This window comes from Saimiri boliviensis, chromosome 8, assembly GCF_048565385.1.
Source record: "Saimiri boliviensis isolate mSaiBol1 chromosome 8, mSaiBol1.pri, whole genome shotgun sequence".
NCBI lineage: Eukaryota > Metazoa > Chordata > Mammalia > Primates > Cebidae > Saimiri > Saimiri boliviensis.
In genome coordinates this window covers 13,370,226-13,390,838 of record NC_133456.1, presented here as the reverse complement: position 1 = coordinate 13,390,838, position 20,613 = coordinate 13,370,226, and the positions used below count along the sequence as shown (strand labels likewise).

Sequence of the window (20,613 nt, the reverse complement as noted above, 5' to 3'; positions counted from 1 at the left end):
AAGCACGCGCCTGTATTAGCAGTGACAGGTCTCTTGTTCCCGTTTCCTCATCTCCACTCACTGGGAGGGCTTTGCGAGCTGGAATCCCATCTGAGTAACCCGTGCGGGGCCGGCTCCCGGAACAAATAAGAGCAGAGCATTGCCTCTGCTCCCTGATGTAACTGATTGCCTGCTTGTCTCTGCCTTTCTCTCCATAGGATTGGAATAGGGTTGCAGACAGCAATTACCTGTGGAGGTGAGTCATGGAAGGGTAAGGAGGGATGGGGAGAGGAGAGCGTCTGGCTGTACCCACGCTGTGTACCGAGGCCTGTGTGTGGCTGTGTTGTGAGGGGCACACAGGAAAGTGAGTGTGAGTAGGGGGTTGTGATGTCACCAGGGCTGTGAGGAGGTGAACTGACTGAGCACAGCCTGATGGGATTGTGACTGTTTCCAGGGCACACTCTCTGCAGAGATGGGACTGCAGCAACGTCACCGATCAACACCTGGGCGCATACACGTGGAAGCAATTTTTCCTGCACCAAAGAAGGAAGGAGCTTCGGTTGTCATTGGCACAGCCGGATAACTTTACCTACAAAATAACTAAGAACACTGGTATGGGGACAGGTGCCCTAGACAAACATGAGCAACTTGTTTTCAGAAGTCCACTCTATTGGATTTTTGCTGTGTGAAGTTGTGTGTTCTCATTCAGTGAAGGGAAAGGGAATTAGAATTGAATCAGACTGGGCTGCCATGATAGCCACGTGACAGCTCCCTGCTTCCTCTCCTGTCCCCACTGTCTCTGCTGAATGAAGAACCTAGAGAGATTTAGTCACAACATGAAATCAGGTCCTGTTATCCCCTTTTTCCTAAGGCTTCCCATCCCTCCCAGAATAAAAATCAGAAACAAATATTAATGCGAAACTCTTTAAAAAACAGGCTTGGCTGAGCACAGTGACTCATGCCTGTAATCCCAGAACTTTGAGTGGCCAAGGTGGGCAGATTGCTTGGGCCTAGGAGTTCCAGACCGGCCTGGGCAACAAAGTGAGACCCCCATTGCTATACAACATTTTTAAAAATTAGCCTGGGTGACTGAGCCAGGCCCTGTCTCTAAATGAATACATACATACAGAGGCTCTACTGCTGCAGTCCCAACCTCCTCGGCTCAAGAGGGCCTCCTGCCTCAGACTCCTGTGTAGCTGGGACTACAGGGACATACCACCACACCTAGCTAACTTTTATTTATTCATTTTATTTGGATTCTTGCTCCGTCCTCTAGGCTAGAGTGCAATGGCACAATCTTGGCTCATTCTATCCTGTCTCCCAGGTTCAAGCAATTATCCTGCCTCAGCCTCCTGAGTACCTGGGACTACAGGTGTGTTCTACCTTGCCCAGCTGATTTTTGTATTTTTGGTGGAGATGGGGTTTTGCCATATTGGTCAGGCTGGTCTTAAACTCCTGACCTCAGTGATCCACCTGTCTTACCCTCCCAAAATGCTGAGATTACAGGCATAAGCCATCATGCCTGGTTATAACTTTTTAATTTTTTGTAAGACATTTAGGTCTGACTTTGTTACTCAGGCTGGTCTGGAATTCCTGAGCTCAAGTGATCCTCCTGCCTTGGCCTTCCAGGCATGAGCCACTGTGCCTGGCCTAATCCTGATAACACTGTTTTTTATGATGGAGTCTCATTTTGTCACCAGGCTATTGTGCAGCAGCATTATCTTGGCTTACTGCAACCTCTGCCTCCTGGGTTCAAGCAACCATTGTGCCTCAGCTTCCCAAGAAGCTGGGATTACAGGAAACTGCCACCATGCCAGCTAATTTTTGTATTTTTAGTAGAGACGGGTTTTCACTATGTTGACCAGGCTCGTCTTGAACTCCTGACCTCAAGTGATCTGCCTGCCTCACTTACCAAAGTGCTGGGATTACAGGTGTGAGCCAGTGCGCCTGGACATCATAACTCTTTTAAAACAGAAAAGTTCTCTAAACACTGACAGATTTTTGTTTGGTTTTGTTTTGTTTTGAGACAGAGTTTGACTCTTGCTGCCCACACTGGCGTACACTGGCGCATCTTGGCACGCCACAACCTCCACCTCCTGGGTTCAAGCAATTTTCCTGCCTCAGTCTCTCGAGTAGCTGGGATTACAGACCTGCATCACCATACCAGGCTAATTTTGTATTTTTAGTACAGATGGGGTTTCTCCATGTTCTTCAGGCTGGTCTCTAACACCTGACATCAGGTGATCCACTCCCGCCTCTGCCTCCACCTCCCAAAGTGCTGGGATTACAGGCATGAGCCACCATGCCCGGCCTAATGGAGAAGTTTTAATATGCATTTTATATCTGTAGAAACAGGATAAAAAGGAAAAGCAAGTTGGTCAACATCTCCCAAATGGCTGGTCTGTCATGGGAACCTGTGTTAGGTTGACTCTGGAGCCCCATTTCTATCATCTCCATATTGCTACCCAAACCCTCAGAAGAGGGCACAGAAATATTTAAAATTATCTTCATTGGGTTTGGATCATCCCTTATCTGTTGGCCAAGTCTTCTCTGTTTCCTTCTAGCATATGAAGCGGGTTTGGCTTATTTCTCTGGAAATAGCTTTACAATGGATGAACAGGAGAAGTCAATCATTTGTAGTGTCTCCCCAAAGAAAGAGCTTTGTGCCTGGGATGTGCAAGAGGTGAGTCTGGCCAATATGTAGCAAAAGTACTGCATCCTGGCATCCGTCCTGTTCCATATATGACACAGAAGTGCCCAGAGGAAAATGCTCGGAAGTGGAACAAAAACCACATTTCAAATCAGGTTTTCTATCTTGTAATTTGCGACATTTTCATTTGGACCAGAGACACAGATAATTCAATTTTTTTTTTTTTTTTTTGAAACGGAGTCTCAGTTCATTGCCCAGGTTGGAGTGCAGTGGTGAGATCTCAGCTCTACCTCCAGGGTTCAAGCAATTCTTGTGCCTCAGTCTCCTGAGTAGCTGGGATTATAGGGATATGCCAACATGCCTGGCGAATTTTTGTATTTTTAGTAGAAACAGGGTATCATCATGTTGGCCAGGCTGTTCTCCAACTTCTGGCCTCAAGTGATTTGCCAGCCTCAGCCTCCCAAGTGCTGGGATTACAGGCATGAGCCACAGTGCTCAGCTGAGAATTCTTTTTAGCATGTGTTGCTATCAATAAATTTGTACAGGATTTATTTTGTACCAGTAACACGAGTGCATTTGTGGAATAATTTCGGGTTTGTGCATGTTTATCACCTGTTCTACTGCCTCTTTGTCGATGACTGGCATTTGTGGCATTGGCTTTTTCAGAACGTGGTCTCTATCTCAGATCACCTCCAAGGCGCACAAAGGATTTATCTCAAAAACTGAGTGTGGCTTTGTCTAGTGGTGTAAAGTGCAGTGAGGTTCTTGGGAGACCCACAAAGTTTTTGTTAAAGAGAATTACACTGGCAGAAACACTGCCAGCTTGGATGTAAAGGGGCCAAAACAACACAAAAGGGAAAGAGGCCTTTGGGATTTCAAAACTTTTACAGGCAGGAAGCAGACAACCAAAACAATTTAGCTAAAAACTCGGACCGCCATCTATAGAAAGTGAAGGATGACTCAGAATCAAGAGCCCACAGACTGGAACCAAGAGTCATGAAAATTCTTTCTTGGGCCTTGAGTGCCAGTCCACAAACTGCCAGCATGTTCTCTGTCAGATTTCAGAATGTCTTGTAGCAGGGATCCCTGTGTTTCCACTTTCACCTTTTCTGAATGACAGTGACTATGTTACCTATGCTTACCCCGCACTTGTACTTTGGGGATGGTGAGGGACAGATAACGTGTATAACTAGTTTGAAGATTTTCACATCAAGAGAAACTGAATCTAAAGAGGCTCATCTATACCTGGACCTAGAAACAATGAGATCCTCGATTTTGCAATGATACTATAATGGTTTGAGACATTTGAGGGCATTGGGAGATGGTGAATGTATTTTCACACGGAGGAAAGTGAATCATTGGAGGCTATGGAGCAGACTATGGCTGCCAGTCTCTGAGATGGCCCTGATGCCTTTGCCCCAGAACCATCACGATCGATCTTGTGTAGCCAATGGCCGCAGTGAATAAGGCTGACCTGTGGGACCAATAGGATATTGTGGAAATGATGGAGTCTAATTTCTGAAGCTATGTCACAGAAGGCAGGTCTTCACTCATGGATCCTTAGCTCTTGGAAGTCCAGCCACAGTGTTATGAGAGCTCTCAGCAGCCCTCCAGAGAGATCCGTGTGGTGAGGGACTGGGGACCGCTGCCAGCAGCCAGCTCCAACTGACACAGCTGGATGAAGGAGCCATCTTGGAAGTGAAGTTGGACTTTACCCTCATGAGAGACCTGCAGCCAGACTCCCCAGTCAAGCTGCACCTGAATTTCTGATCAGAAGAAACTGTGAGATAGCAAAAGCCTGTTCTAAGCCACTAAATGTTGGGATGCTTGGTTTCATGACCATAGATGTGACTGCACAGGCAACTTGTTATACTGTGAGGAATCAAAATAGTGATGACATTTGAGCGTGGGGGAGTTGTGAATAGAACCCATGAGGCGGGGACCCTGGGAGGGCTTAGAAGTGGTGCCTTGGTATTCACTTGTGATAATTTAGCAAACTTCATGCTCTCTTCCTGTGTGATATACTTCCCAATTTGTTTAAAAGGCTAAAGAATCATCTAGAAAGACAACTATTCTATATTGTGTGTAATGTACAAGGTTGATGAAGGAATAACAATTTTCATGTTAGTTAATATGTTTTGAGTTCCTACTGTGTCCTAGGGAGAATTCTAAGTATGTTTCATGAGTTGTGAAAGGTAATGACAGCCTCATTAGAAGGTATGACAGAAAGTGACTTGCTGAAGGTGCCTTGTTGGCGGAGGTGATTTGAACCAGCAAGCCTAATCATTCTTTATGCCTGTAATGAACCAAGTTCTTGTGTCTGAGCATAGTGTGTAGTTCCTGTTTTCATGTTCACTCCTCCCAAATATTGAGATGTGAAGAACTTTCATATCCTTTGCCTAGAAGCAGGAAGATCTGATTTGGAAGAGGCTTTCAAGTAAACATGGGCAGAATGAAGGCACAGTGGGTATAAGAGTTTCTGGTACACAGATCGTGTTACTCTCGTTCTCTAGGGCACCATGATCTGGTCAAGCCCAGTCCAGAAGTTCCAGTTCTCAAATCTGGTAACCCTCCCTCAGATGCATCTCGTCATCACTGAGGATATGAGCAAAATGATCAAAGTGTGGAATTGTCAGGACAGGGATCCTGTGGCCGCTTTCCCCATGCCAGAGACCTGTTATTGCATGGAAGCCCATCTCACTAAGGATGGCCCATTCCTGATGGTAAGTGAGCCCCGAATTTAGAAGGGACCAAAATATCAAATGCCCGCTGTCTTGACAGGCATCTGTGTCATATTACTGTCATATCCCTAGGGCTATTTTCTTCTTTTTTTGAGACAGTCTTCCTCTGTCACGCAGGCTGGAGTGTACTGGCACAGTCTCGGCTCACGGCAACCTCTGCCTGCCAGGTTCAAGCAATTCTTCTCCCTCAGCCTCCCGAGTAGCTGGGACTATAGCCACGTGCCCCCATGCCCAGCTAATTTTTTGTATTTTTAGTAGAGATGGGGTTTTACCATGCTGGCCAGGCTGGTCTCGAACTCCTGACCTCATTTTCCACCTGCCTCAACATCACAAAGTGCTGGAATTACAGGCGTGAGCCACCGCACCCAGCCTATTTCTCTTTTGGTAGTCATTCCTTCTACATACCCTGCAAGTCAATCAGAAGTGCCAGTGAATGTTGTAATACAAACCTCCATGCTATCTTGGCCCTTGACCTGCCTCAAGTACATTTCCCCAGCCATTCTTCTAAAAACAACAAGCCAGGAACTTCCTGAATTACTTTATATGTGCCTCTTCTCTCAAGTGTGTTGTTTACAATCCATGAACTTGGTCAGGGACAGTCGAGGGGGAGAGATGGCTTTGGGTGACATTGAGAAAAAGTATAGGGTTTATGTGCTAATGAATAAGTGTTCTTGAGAAGAATGCTCTGGGGCTTGGAACGTTTTATTCCATGGGATTATCCCAACAATGTCTCACACTAGACTGGTCAGAGGTTGGATCTCCGTTCTGTGACTGAAGAAACGATGGCAGGTCTTGCAGCTGACAGTGCCGCCTCCTTTGTACTTCAGGATTTCACATATCTTCCTATTGATGTGGTGGGGATGCTTTGGTTTCAGGTTGGCGACACTGCAGGTGACATCTACACATTTACACTGCCTGAGTTAAGAGAAGTTTCTAAAGTTACTGCATTTCAATGTGCTATTGTACTTCTACGCTGCTCTCCTGACAAGAAATGGGTGTTTACATGTGGGACATATACTCGTAGCTTTCCACAGGTAGGTGCTGTTGTGTGTATTCCAACTTCAGGTTGGGCATGTCAAGTTAGGAAGCGTGCAGAGAAACTGCAGAGCTCAGTGAGGCCCGGGCACACTGCTCCTTCCTCGCTAAGACCACATCACAAGAGGAATCCATTGTGATAGCCAGGAAGCAATGCTCTTTGAAGCAACAGCATCCAGTTGCCATGGCCAGTGTTAACGAAAACTCGTTCATGAAGCCCAGATTTGCCACAGAGATGGAGGAGGGCAAGACAGGTATCAAGAAATACGTATTGCTGGGCATGGTGGCCTGCACCTATACTCCCACCTACTTGGAAGGCTGAGGTGGGAGGATCGCTTGAGCCCAGGAGTTCTAGTCTGTAGTGTGCTATGCTGATAGGGTGTCCACACTAAGTCCGGCATCAGTATATTACCTCCTGGGAGCAGGGGACCACCAGGTTGCATAAGGAGGGGTCAGCTGGCCCAGGTGAGAAACAGAACAGGTCAAAACTCCCATGCTCATCAGTATTAGGACTGCACCTGTCAATAGCCACTGCACTCTAGCCTGGGCAACATGGTGAGACCCTGCCTGTAAAATTTTTTTTTTTTTTTTTTTTTTACAAAGAGGTCGTTGACCTTGTTCTCTTTGGCCTTCTTGACTTTACTTTTATCTCTGTTGGCTGGAAAGTATAGAGAAGTCCAAAAGCAAGTGACTCTTCATCAGCCCCTGAATGTCACTCTGAGGAGGCCTTTGGCCTTTGAGCAGGCCATTTGTAGGGTGGCACCAGTGGACTGGGCACCAAAGAGGGAGGAATTCAGAAGGCGAGTAGTAAAAGACGCACAGCCCTTGACTTGTTCCCCAAAAGGGAAAATCTGCTTAGCCAGCCTCAGCATGACCAAGGGTTCAACATGGCAAGATGGTTTCGTAACCCCTTGGCATGCTTCAGGGACATTGTTCTGTGAACAGGACAGGAAGGTTAGGAAGACAGTGAGTTCCTTGTATGTTGGAGTGACAAGCAGTGACCATTCATCACTCCTGAGAGGTTGAACAAAGCTTTGGCCACAGGATGAGGATTTCTGAGAAGGCTCCTCCGGAGTCACTCCTGTACTGAGAGGCTGTAAGTTCCCTGCCCCTGACCTCGCACGTGATGCTGGCTTTAGGTATTCTTCGCAGAGGACTTACTGAGACCATCAGAAGGCAGCGCTCCTCTGTCTACCTTTCTCCCACATAAATTCTGTACCACCGCCTGCTGGAACCCAAAGAAGAAAAATAGGATAACACTGATGTCCGAAAATGGCCGTGGAAAAAAGACAGAAATTATCACCTTTGATCTAACAACCAAGAGGAACGGAGACCGAACAGTCGTCCAAGGTAGGCTGTGCCACATTAGAAACACTTGTTTCTCCTCCTCATCACACAGGCATTCATGTGAAGCTATAAATGCATGTAAATGGTCAGTCTGTGTAGAGGGATCAGGGGATTTCTTTAGCTGGGGGTGAACCCACACCTGTTTGACTCCAATACCCATGCTCATCTCTACCCCTCACCCTGCCCTCTTGGGCGAACATGTAGAGATTTCCATCATGTTTCAGGGTCTGAGTTCCAATGGTCCTTCCCACTACAAGTTTTGCCTCAAGGCCCAAGTGAGTGTTTATTGTCCACAAACTTCTGATCCTAAGTCCTAGCACCTGTTACCACAGTCAGTGACATGTATTTGTCAGGCCACTGGACTAACCTTCATTTTCCTCTCTGGCATGAAGTGTTTCAAAGTAGGGATCATGCTTTTTTATTCAGTGTAAGGATATTGTTTCTTTTCAATGATCTGATCCTCACTTCCTTGTGTGTTTTACATGAAAACAGCACATGAGATCTCACATTTCCAGTTGGCACCTCATCTGAAGTGCCCTTTCTGGATAGGAGCCAGTGATGGATATCTGGTTGTCTTTCCCAGTGGGCCATACTTGCTCCTCTTCAGTATCACTGGCCTCCTGCTGCGAAGATTTCAGGACCACCAGACACCCATCGACAACTTCTGGGTGGTATGTATGATTCTCCTCCACTGCTTTTTGATCTAACTTTGACTCCATGGCCACTAACTCTGGCTCTCCTTGGAAGGATGCTCTCTATGTGCTCACCACATCTGAAGACTCTGTGCATCTGTACCTGTGGGAAGAGGGAGGCTGCCCTCCATACCTCAGGAGCTGCTGTCACCTGGACAATACATGGCGTGATCATGCACCACATGGGTAAGCTCTGTTTTGTGACTTAAACGTCCCCACAAAACTCTTTTGTTTTTAGACAGACTATTGCTCTGTCATCAGGCTGGAGTGCAGTGGCACCATCTCAGCTCACTGCAACCTCCAACTTTCTGGTTCAAGCAATTCTTCTGCCTCAGCGTCCCGAGTAGCTGGAATTACAGGCATGCTCCACCATGCCAGCTAGTTTTTGTATTTTTAGTAGAGACGGGGTTTCACAATGTTGGCCATGATGATCTGCATCTCCTGACCTCATGATCCGCCCACCTCGGCCTCCCAAAGTGCTGAGATTACAGGTGTCAGCTACTGCACCCGGACAAAGACTTCTAATTTCTACATCAAAATGAATGAAGGGAGAACAGGGATTTGTGTGTGTGTGTGTGTGTGTGTGTGTGTGTGCGCGCGTGTAAGATTCTTTGAAGACAGGCATCAATAAACTCATGCCTGAAAAGTGAATTGCTCGTGTTCTTGAAGTCATGGCACTTGCAATAGATGTTAAAGGTCTTCCCAAGGAGGCTTTCAATTTATATTCGCATAAGCAGTGGCTAGATTCTGTCTTCAATACCCTGTCTTCCTGAGTTGTACCTTTTGTGAGTCCATTAGTCACCTGGTTGCTGCTTCAGTGAGCTGCCTTTCCCTCCATTTTGCTGATTTTTGCCCCTGCTTTGTAAATTGCGTTTCTTGAGATTTTATGTAGTATGTGTAGAATTCTTGTCTCTTAAGATTTTAAAGACTTTTTTTTTTTTTTTTTTTTTTAAATGAGACATAGTCTCGCTCTGTTGCCCAGGCTGGAGTGCAGTGGAGCTATCTTGGCTCACTGCAACCTCCGGCTCCCGCATTCAAGCGGTTCTCCAGCTTCAGCCTCCCAAGTAGCTGGACTACAGGTGCCTACCACCACAACTGGCTGATTTTTTTTGTATTTTTAGTGGAGATGGGTTTTCACTGTGTTAGCCAGGATAGTCTTTATCTCCTGACCTTGTGATCCACCTGCCTTGGCCTCACAAAGTGCTGTGATTACAGGCATGAGCCACCACCCCAGGCCTACAGACATTTTCTTCCAGATTATTGCTCATCATCGTAATGCTTATAGTGCTATTTTGGCAACATCTAAGAAAAGACAGATATCCTTTGCACTGCCAGTGCCACTAAAAAGAATTTACTGTGAAGGTTTATCTCCAGTGATTCAAGTACATTGGCTGTTCACTACAGCATTTGTGACAGTCAAGAGCTGAAGCTCCCTAACTGCCCAAACATGAGATTGTTTACATTACCATCGTGTATCCACACAAGGAAGTATCATGCAGCTGCTGTTAACTTTTTTCTTTTATTTTAAAGAATTGGAGAATGCCTATGTTCAGATAAGTTATTTCTAATGTTTTGAGGCAAAAATTCTTCAAGTATCTGTAATCATGCTTAGCTGACTTTCATGCTTTTTGCTCTCTGTACCCTGTCTAATAAATCTTTGTCTACAGCAATCGTAAATACTTATTTCCTTTCAGTAATTTCAAATACTTCCTCTGGATTTGTTTTCTCTCTTCCATTTGAATGAGTGTGTGGTGACTCCTCATTGTGATATTTACTGTGCCTTTTCCCAATGACATTGAGCAATTTTTCATTTCCCGTCTACATATCCTCTTTGATGCATTTATTCAAATCTTTTGACCTATTTTTTAATTGGGTTGTTAATACTGAGTTTTGATAGTCATTTATATATTTGATACACAAGTCTTTTATGAGATAAGGGTTTGCTAATATTCTCTCCCATTGTCTTTCAAAGAGCAAGTGTTAACTTTGAAGTACAATTTTTCTTCTAAAATGCCTGGGCGTGGGGGATTGTATCTATGAAATCTTTGCCTAACCTAAGATCACAGAGATGTTCTAAGATTTCCTCTAAAAGTCTCATAGCTTTGAGTTTCACATTTAGGTCTCTGATGCATTTTAAGTTAAATTTTATAAGGGAAAGATAAAGATCAAGGTGTGTTTTTTGCATATGAATATTCACTGATTCAGCATCATTTGTTAAAAAAAAAACCTCTTCTTTCTCCATTGAATCACCTGTATATCTTTGTCCAAAATCGACCATATTTACATGGGTTGATTTTCAGACTTTCTCTTTTATTCCAATCATCTGTATATGTATATTTTATCAAATAACACACTACATTGAAAATGTAACTTTATAGAAACTTTGAAATTGGATAATCTGAGTCCTCTAATTTGTTCTTTTGCAAAATTATTCAGACTATTCCGATTCTCTTGTTTTCCAAGTGAATTTTAGAATTAGTCTGTAAATTGTTATAAAAATTCTCCTGAGATTTATATTGAAATTTGTTTCAATCTAGAGAGTAATTAGAAGGAAATCGGCATCTTTACTATTCTGGCTCTTTAAATACCTGAACTTGAATGTCTCTTACTGTTTTTAGACCATCTTTAATTTACCTTATGAATGTTTTTGTAGTTTTTAGGATAAAGATCTTGCATATATTTGTAAAATTTATACCTAAATATTTCACATTTTGGTGCTATTGTAAAGAGTACTGTCTTATTTCAATTTCCATTTTTCATTACTAGTATATAGAAATATGACTGACTTTTGTATATTGACCTTCTATCCTGCAACCTTGCTAAACTCACTTATTCTAATAGCATTTATTCATAGATTGGTAGATACTTTGTGCTTTCTCTATGTAGAAAATCATGTTATCTGTCAATAAACAGTTTTCTTTTCCTTTTTTTTTTTTTTTCTTTTTTTTTTTAAGATGGAGGCTTGCTCTGTCACCCAGGCTGGAGTGCAGTGGCACAATCTTGGCTAACTGCAACCTCTGCCTCCTGAGTTCAAGCAATTCTCCTGCCTCAGCCTCCTGAGTAACTTGAACTACGGGCAGGTGCCACCATACCCAGATAATTCTTTGTGTTTTTAGTAGAGATGGGGTTTCACCGTGTAAGCCAGGATGGTCTCAATCTGCTGACCTCGTGATCTGCTCGTCTTAGCCTCCCAAAGTGCTGGGATTACAGGCATGAGCCACCGCGCCCGGCCAGATTCTTAGTAAGGTGAATTATATTGATTTTCTTTTTTATTAGTGGTCAGGACAGAGTATCTTATTAATCTTTAACAAATACAATTATATATTTATGGGGTACAATGTGATGTCTTCATAGATGTATATATTGTAGAATGATTAAATCAAACTAATACATCAATTGCTTCACCTGCTTATTTTTATGGTAAAAATATTTAAAATCTACTCTCAGCAAATTTGTAAATATGATACGCTATTAGGAACCACAGTCACCATGCCGTGCCGCAGATCTCTGAAACTGATTCCTCCTGCCTAACAGAAACGCTGGGCCCTTTGGCCAACATCTCCTTGTTCCCTCTTCCTCCCGGCCTCTGTTAACCACCATTCTACTCTCTGCTTCTGTGAGTTCAATTTTTTTTTTCTTTTTTGAAGAGTCACACGTAAGTGGGATGATACAGTATTTGTCTTTCTGTGCTTGGCTTAGTTCACTGAACATCGTGACCTCCAGCTTCATCCATGCTGTTGCACGTGACAACATTCCCTTCTTTTTTAAGGCTAAATGGTATTCCATTGTGTGTGTGTGTGTGTGTGTGTGTGTGTGTCTGTGTGTATGGGTGTGTGTATCTGTGTCTGTGTATTTGTGTGTGTGTGTGTCTGTGTGGGTGTGTCTGTATATGCGTGGGGGGGGCTGTGTCTGTGTGTGTGTGGGTGTGTGTGTGCACATATACCACATTTTCTTTATCCATTCATCCACTGATGTACACTTGGGTCTGTTCCATAATCTTCGCTATTGTGAATAATGCTAAAGTGAACATGGGAGTAATGAGAGTGCAGATGTCTCTTCAACATACTGATTTCAGTTCCTTTGGATGTATACCCAGAAGTGGGATTGCTGTACCATGTGATAATCCTATTTTTAGTGTTTTGAGAAAATTTCATGTTGGTTTTTCCATAGTGGCTGGACTAATTTACATTCCCACCTACAATGTACATGGGTTCCCTTTTCTTCACATCCTCATCAATACTTGTTCATCTTTCATCTTTTTGACCATAACCATTCTAACACCTCTAATGAGGTGGTATCTGATTGCATTTTTAATTTGCACTTCCTGATAATTCATAATGTTAAGCATTTTTTTTCACATACTTGTTGGCTATTTTATGTCTTCTGTGGAAAATTGGCAATGAACAACCTTTGCTCATTTTTATATGGTGGTTTCCTTGCTTTGCCAGTTTGCCCAGGCTAGTCTTAAATTCCTGGGCTCAAGCAATCTGCCTATCTCAGCCTACCAAAGTTCCGGGATTACAGGCATGAGTTACTGTCCCTGACCTTTTCTAGTTTCTTAAAGTGGATGCTTAGATTATTGATTTTCAACCTCTCTTTTAAAAATGTAAGCATTTGGTGTTCTAAATTCTCCACTAAACACGCTTTAGCTGCAATCCTCTGATTTTGATTTTGATTTTCATTTTCATTCAGTTCCATACACTTCTTTATTTCCATTTTCCTCTTTGAGCCATGGACTATTTTAAAGCGAGGACTGGAGATTTTATTGTAATCTTTTTGATTGTCAATTTCTAGTTTAAAGCAATTATGACCAGAGAGCATACTCCATATTTTCTTCATTCTTTTACATTTGTTAAAATTTGTTTTGTGACCCAGGATATGCTCTATCTTGGTGAATGTTTCACGTGAGCTTGAAAAGAATGTGTATTCTTCTCTTGTTGGACACAATGTTTTATAAATGGCAATACATCACCTTGGTTGATCTTTTTGAGTTCTTTTCTATTCTTTCTGATTTTCAGTCTAGTGATTCTATCCATTGTGAGACTGTTGAATTTCCTATTATGGCTTCTTTCTCCTCTTCATTCTGTTAGTTTTTATTTCATGTATTTGCAGCTCTGTAACTTGCTACATACACAGTTAGGATTAATGTATCTTCCAGATAATTGGTTCTTCTGTTTTTGTGTAATGTCTCTCCTTGTCCCTCATATTCCTTGCCCTGAGGTCTACTTTATCTAATACTAATTTAGCCACTCCTGCTTTCTTTTGGTTCATATTTGCATGTTATATTTTCCAATCATTTACTTTCAACCTACTTATGTCATTACATTTGAAGTGAGTTTCTTGTAGATAGAATCTGTTTGGATCTTGCTTTTTATCTATTATGCCAATCTTTTTTTAAGTTTATAAACAAAAGTTTAATTGGCACAGAATACTTGTAGATATTTATGGAGTACAATATGATGATTTGTTGCATGTAAACACTGAAATGATCAAATCGGGCTAATTAACTTATCCATTGCTTCAAATATTTATCATTTATTTATTTCAAATATTTATCATTAAATGAAAACATTTAAAATCTCTTCGAGCTATTCTGAAATGTATGTTATTGTTAACTATAGGTACCGTGCTCACCAGAATTTATTCTTCCTGATAAACCAAAACTTTGTACCCTTTGACCAACACCTCTCTGTTCCCTGCTAGCCCCCTGCTCTGACTCTGCCCAGGCTCTGGAACACCGTTCTATCTTCTACATCCATGAGTCTAACTTACTTAGATTCCACATATAAGTGAGATCATCAGGTATGGTGCCTCACACCTGTAATTTCATCACTCTGAAAGGCCAAGGTTGGGAAATTGCTTGAGCCCAGGAGTTCGAGGCTACATTGAGCTGTCCATGTTTGCCCATTTTTTAATGGGTTTATTTGGTTGTTTGCTTGCTGAGTTAAGTTCTCTAGAGATTCTGAATATTGGACCCTTATCAGATACTCAATTTGTGAATATTTTCTCCCATTCTATAGGTTGTCTGTTTACTCTGTTCATAGTTTCTTTGGCTGTACAGAAGCTTTTTGTTTGTTTGTTTGTTTTAGATGGAGTCTTACTCTGTTACCCAGGCTGGGGTACATGGCACAATCTTGGCTCTCTGCACCTCTGTCTCCTGGGTTCAAGCGATTCTCCTGCCTCAGCCTCCTGAGTAGCTGGGATTACAGCCATGCATCACCACGCCCAGCTAATTGTATTTTTAGTAGAGACAGGGTTTCACCATGTTGGCCAGGCTGGCCTTGAACTCCTGACTTCAAGTGATCTGTCCACCTCAGACTTCCAAAGTGTTGGGATTACAGGCGTGAACCACCATGCCCAACCTGTGCAGAAGCTCTTTTGTTTAATTAGGTCACACTTGTCAATTACTGTTTTCATTGCAATTGCCTTTGAGGACTGAGTCATACATTATTTCCCAAAATCAACACTGATGTCTAGAATAGTGTTTCCTGGTTTTCTTCTAGAGCTCCTAGAGTTTTGGGTCTTACATCTAAACCTTTAATCCATGTTGAGTTGATTTTTGTGCATGGTGAAAGGTAGGGGTCCGGTTTCATTCTCCTACATATGGCTAGCCAGCTATCCCAGCACCATTTACTGAATAGGGAGTCTTTACCCCATTGTTTATTTTTGCCAACTTTTGTTGAAGATCAGTTGGCTGCCGGTGTGTGGCTTCATTTCTGGTTTCTCCTTTCTGCTCCTTAGGTCTTCATTCTGTTTTTGTACGAATACCATGCTAATTTGGTTATTACAGCTTTATAATATAGTTCAAAGTCAGATAAGGTGATGCCTCTGGCTTTGTTCTTTTTCCTCTGGATTGCTTTGGATATTCAAGCTCTTTCCTGATTCCATACAAATTTTAGAATAATTTTTTCTAGTTCTGTGAAAAATGACATTGGTAGTGTGATAGGAATAACATTGAGTCTGATGCTTTGGGCAATGTGGCCATTTTAATCATGTTGCTCCTTTTAATCCATGAGCATGAAATGTTTTTCCCTTTTTTAATGCCACCTATATTTCTTTATTTGTTTTTCTTTTTTTGAGATGGTCTTGCTGCGTTGCCCAGGCTAGAGTGCAGTGGCACAATCTCAGCTCGCTGCAACCTCCATCTCACCAGTTCAAGTGATCTCCCTGCCTCAGCCTCCCAAATAGCTGGGACCACAGGCACGTGTCCCCACACCTGGCCAATTTTTGTATTTTTAGTAGAGATGGGGTTTCGCCATATTGGCTGGGCTTCTCTCGAACTCCTGACCTCAAGCGATCCTCCCGCCTTGGCTTCCCAAAGTGTTGGGATTACAGACATGAGCCATGGTGTCCAGCCTATGATTGCTTCTAGCAGTGTTTTGTAGTTCTCCTTGCAGAGATTTTACCTCCTTGAGTACGTGTATTCCGAGGTAATTTATTTTGGGGAATGCTATTATAAATGAGGTTCTATTCTTGATTTGGCTCTCAGATTAAACCTTATCAGTATACGGAAATGCTACTGATTTTTGTACATTGATTGTCGTATCCTGAATACTGATTGAAGTTGTTTTCTGTTCCCAGAGCATTTGGACATTCTTTAGGGTTTTCTTTGTATAGAATCATATTTTCACATAGAATAGTCACTCATGTTTGTATTCCCAGAGCTTTGGGAGGCTGAAGCAAGAAGATCACTTGAGCCCAGGAGTTCAAGACCAGCCTGGGCAAAATACAGAGACCCTGTCCCTACAGGAAAAAAAAAAAAAAATTAGCCAGACATGATGGTGTGCACCTGTGTTCCCAGCAATACAAGAAGCTGAGGTGTGAGGGTCACTTGAGCCCAGAGGTTGAGGCTGCAATGAGCCATGATTGTGCCTCTGCACTCCAGACTGAGTGACACAGCATGACCCTCTTCGGGGAAATTAAAAAATACATTTTATATATATTGGATCACATTGTCATATTGTCCACAAAGAGAGAGAGTTTTACTTCCTCTTTTTATATTTGGATGCCCTTTCTTTCTGTCTCTTGGCTGATTGCTCTAGCTAGGACCTCCAGTTCTAGTTTGACTAGGAGTGGTGAGAGTAGGCATCCTTGTCTTGTGCCAGCTCTCAGAGGGAAGGCTTCCAGTTTTTGCCCCTTTATTATGACATTGCCTGTGGATTTGTCATTGATGGCTCCTATTTTAAGGTGTGCTCCTTCGATGCCTAGATTCTTGAGGGTTTTTGTCACAAAGGGATGTTGGATTTTAATGAAAGTTTGTTCTGTGTCTATTGAAATGATCATATGGTTTTGGTTTTTGTTTTTCATTTTGTTTATGGTTTTTGTTTTTCATTTTGTTTATGTGGGGAATCATATTTATTGACTTGCATGTGTCGAACCAACTTTGCTCCCAGGAATAAAGCCTACTTGATCATAGTGAATTAACTTTTTGATTTGCTGTTGGATTCCGTTTGTTACTGTTTTCTTGAGGATTTTTGCATCTATGTTCATCAGGGATATTGGCCTACAGTTTTCCTTTTTCATTGCCGGTATCATTTGTTGAAGAGACTGTCCTTTCTCCATTGGGTGTTCTTGGTACTTTTGTTTAAAAAAATTTTTTTTTAATTGACCTTAAATATGAGAGTTTATTTCTGGGCTTTCTATCCCATTTCACTGCACAATGTATCTGTATTTATTTCAGTACCATGCTGAGTTTTTTGTTTGTTTATGGTTTGTCTTGGGGGATAAAAATACAAGAACCATGACTTTTTTATTACTATAGTTTTGTGATGTATTTTAATATCTGGTTATGTGATGCCTCTAAAAAAATGTGGTCATATTCTTCTTGCTCAAGATGGCTTTGGCTATTGGGGTCTTTCTACACTCTGTGTGCTTTTTCGTTGTTTGTTTATAACATTCTGCTGCTGACCAGGGATACTCTGTTTTAATTGGTGTATTAACTTCTTTACTTTTAGCTTTTGAAAAATGCTGTGCCTCTTCCTTCTGGTTTCCATGATGTCTGATGAGAAATCCATTGTCATTCAAATCTTTGTACCTCGCTAGATAATGTGTCATTTTGTTCTGGCTGACTACAACTACAAGTTATTTCCTTTGTTTCTAATTCTCAGAAGTTTGATTAGGATATGTCTGGTGTGAAATTATTTCTTTGAGTTTAACGTGTTTGGCTTTGATTAAATTTTTTAATTTATAGGTTTACAAATCTGCAGACATTTTCAGCTATTATCTCTGCAATGCTTAGTGGGCAGAGGAAGGGATTTACTTTTTTTTCTTCTTATTTTTCTTTCTTTTTTTTTTTTTTTTTGAGATGAAGTCTCATGCTGTTGCCCAGGCTGGAGTGCCAGTGGCACAACCTCGGTTCATTGCAACCTCCACTTCCCAGGTACAAGAGATTCTCCTGCCTTAGCCTTCCAAGTAGATGGGACTATAGGCATGCACCACCATGCTCAGCTAATTTTTAGTAGAGACGGGGTTTTGCCATGTTGGCCAGCTGATCTAGAACTCCTGACCTCAGGCCTTTCAATGTGCAGGGATTACAGGCGTGAGCCACCACACCTGGCCTGGGGTACCATTTCCACTCACCTAAGTGGACTGGGGGAGGTGGTCAACAGGACTTTATATCGGTATCTTCAGGGCCTGGTGAGGAGGGGAAGAAGTGCCACCTTTACTTGAGTTAGTGCAAGGCAGTGATGGTCAAAGGGTACTATCCTACAGTTTCTGGACTCCTGGTGGAGAGAGATAAAAGTATTACTTCGCCAGGCTAGGTGGCACATGCCTATACTCCCAGCTACTGGGGAGGCTAAGGCTGGAGAATTCCTTGACTACACTCTTGGGCTGTAGAATTCCTTGACTACACTCTTGCACTATACCGATCGGGTGTCCACACAGAGTTCTGCGTCAATATGGTCACCTCCCGGGAGCGGGGGACCACCAGGTTGCCTAAGGAGGGGCAAACCTGCTCAGGTGAGAAATGGAGCAGGTCAAAACTCCCATGCTGATCAGTAGTGGGATTGTGCCTGTGAAAAGCCACTGCACTCCAGCCTGGGCAATATAGTGAGACCCTGCCTCATAAAAAAAACAAGTGTCACTTCATCAATACAGAATGAGAATCAGCAATAGAGCTATGTCCCCACCATTTCCTCATCACACAGTGGGTAGGGAAGCATGGCTTCTATTATGATATTCAACTGGAGTAGAGAAGTATACTCAAAAGGCAGCAGAATTCTATTTTACAATAAAAATCCTAGGGCCGGGCACAGTGGCGTCCAGCTGTAATCCCAGCACTTTCGAAGGCTGAGGCAGGCAGATCACTTGAGTCCAGGAGTTTGAGACCAGCCTGGGCAATATGCTGAGACCCCATCTCGACAAGAAAATATTTTTAAAAATTAGCTGGGCATGGTGGCGTGCACCTGTAGTCCCAACTTCTTGGGAGGCTGAGTCGAAAGGATCATTTGAACCAAGAAGCGAGGCCATGTCTAAAAATAAATAAATAAAAATAAAAAACTTCTCTATAGTCATATATAAACCAGATTATCTATCAAATTAGATACTACTGACAATTCTGGCAATAATATTTGAGAGAAGCCTGGAATTGCTATTCCTGCAAATAATAATCAGTGTAACTTTCCTTGATTTGTGTAGTTATTCAAAACCAAATCTAAGAGCACAAAGGACCAATTAATTTGGAAAGAATATTGATATCTTAGTCAAGTTCTAATTCAGTATCAACAATGGATACACCAGCTTTCTCTTTTGTTCCACTGATGATCTTATTTTTCCATTGGCAGCTTTATCTCCTGTGTGATGTGTGACAACACAAGCATAGTACTTAAGGTGAGAAATATAACTGAATCCAGCATTCTGGTGATGTATTCTTTCAATATGTAATATGGAAACTAACAAAATTGACTTTACATCATCTTCTGTAATGTAGTAAAGAGAATTCTGTTTGCAAGCCCAGAATGATTATTTTAGTGAATTTAGATGTTGTGGCCTGAAGTGGTGACACATGCCTGTAGTCCCTGCTACTTGGGAGGCTGAGGTGGGAGGATCCCTCGAGCCCAGGAGTTTGAGGCTGCAGTGAGCAGTGACTTGGCCATTGCACTCCAGCCTGAGCAACAGAGTGAGACCCTGTCTCAGAAGAAAATGAAAATTAAAGAAGAATGAAAGTGTCATACAACATGGTTGAATAGATCTGGTTAAGCCATTTTCTTGATTATAAGATAACAGATTCTATACGGTAACACAAGGGCAGTGGAGACCAAGGTAGAAGAAGAGACAGAAGGAGAAATGTGTAGAATCATGTACAAAGAATGTCACTTGCCGAAGAGAAAAGGAATAAGCAGGACCCCACAAAGATCTGCAGTTCCCAGATGACTTAGGTTAAAGGGATGGTAAAATGGAACTGCTGTTGGGCTTTCATTTTCTAGAAACATGGTGCCCCAGAGCAAAGCATGCACAGCACCTCTGCATTGTTCAAAACTACAAACACAAAACAAAGCTAAAAAATCCATGGCCCCCGGGCGCGGTGGCTCACGCCTGTAATCCCAGCACTTTGGGAGGCCGAGGCAGGTGGATCACGAGGTCAGGAGATCGAGACCATCCTGGTCAACATGGTGAAACCCCGTCTCTACTAAAAATACAAAAAATTAGCTGGGCATGGTGGCACGTGCCTGTAATCCCAGCTACTCAGGAGGCTGAGGCAGGAGAATTGCCTGAACCCAAGAGGCGGAGGTTGAGGTGAGCCGAGATCGCGCCATTGCACTCCAGCCTGGGTAACAAGAGCAAAACTCTGTCTCAAAAAAAAAAAAAAAAAAAAAAAAAAAAATCCATGGCCAGGTGTCCGGAATAGAATAGAAACTACCACAATTGGAGAATGAAAAAAACTGAACAATGCCCATGTTAATGTCTTATTTCATAGAATTCCAAAAACGGCATGATGGAATACAGGCCTCCACCAAATTGGTGGTGAGATCAGAAATGTACATGATCCAAGACCCTCAGAAAAGTAATATTCCTTGTAGGTAAACTGAGGGGAAATCTATTCATTAGAGAAGAGGGATGGAGACAGCTGCCTCCCTCAGCTTCAGACATGGCTGGAAGCAACACAGAGAAACAGTTATCTTCAGAGAATTCCTAATCACAACAGAACTCACACTTGGGCTTTATATCA

The 20,613-nt window shown here is 42.5% G+C and overlaps 1 protein-coding gene across 1 annotated transcript; it reads left to right on the top strand.

Moving 5' to 3' along the window:
- The first annotated feature begins 507 nt into the window (after positions 1 to 507).
- Positions 508 to 19,788, top strand: LOC101042149 (F-box/WD repeat-containing protein 12). The gene is made up of 8 exons (XM_039477571.2): positions 508 to 591; positions 2,544 to 2,662; positions 5,143 to 5,352; positions 6,246 to 6,404; positions 7,545 to 7,755; positions 8,245 to 8,423; positions 8,500 to 8,630; positions 19,229 to 19,788. The coding sequence occupies exons 2-8, from the start codon at positions 2,588 to 2,590 to the stop codon at positions 19,326 to 19,328; spliced, it is 1,065 nt and encodes a 354-aa protein (XP_039333505.2). The 5' UTR covers positions 508 to 591; positions 2,544 to 2,587; the 3' UTR covers positions 19,329 to 19,788.
- Positions 19,789 to 20,613: the final 825 nt, after the last annotated feature.

Excerpts from the sequence above, each read along its gene's own strand:
- LOC101042149 (XM_039477571.2), top strand. The coding sequence starts at position 2,588 with ATGGATGAACAGGAGAAGTCAATCATTTGTAGTGTCTCCCCAAAGAAA. Across the intron at positions 2,663-5,142 it reads GTGCCTGGGATGTGCAAGAG|GGCACCATGATCTGGTCAAG; the intron begins GTGAGTCTGGCC and ends CTCGTTCTCTAG. Across the intron at positions 6,405-7,544 it reads ATACTCGTAGCTTTCCACAG|GTATTCTTCGCAGAGGACTT; the intron begins GTAGGTGCTGTT and ends TGCTGGCTTTAG.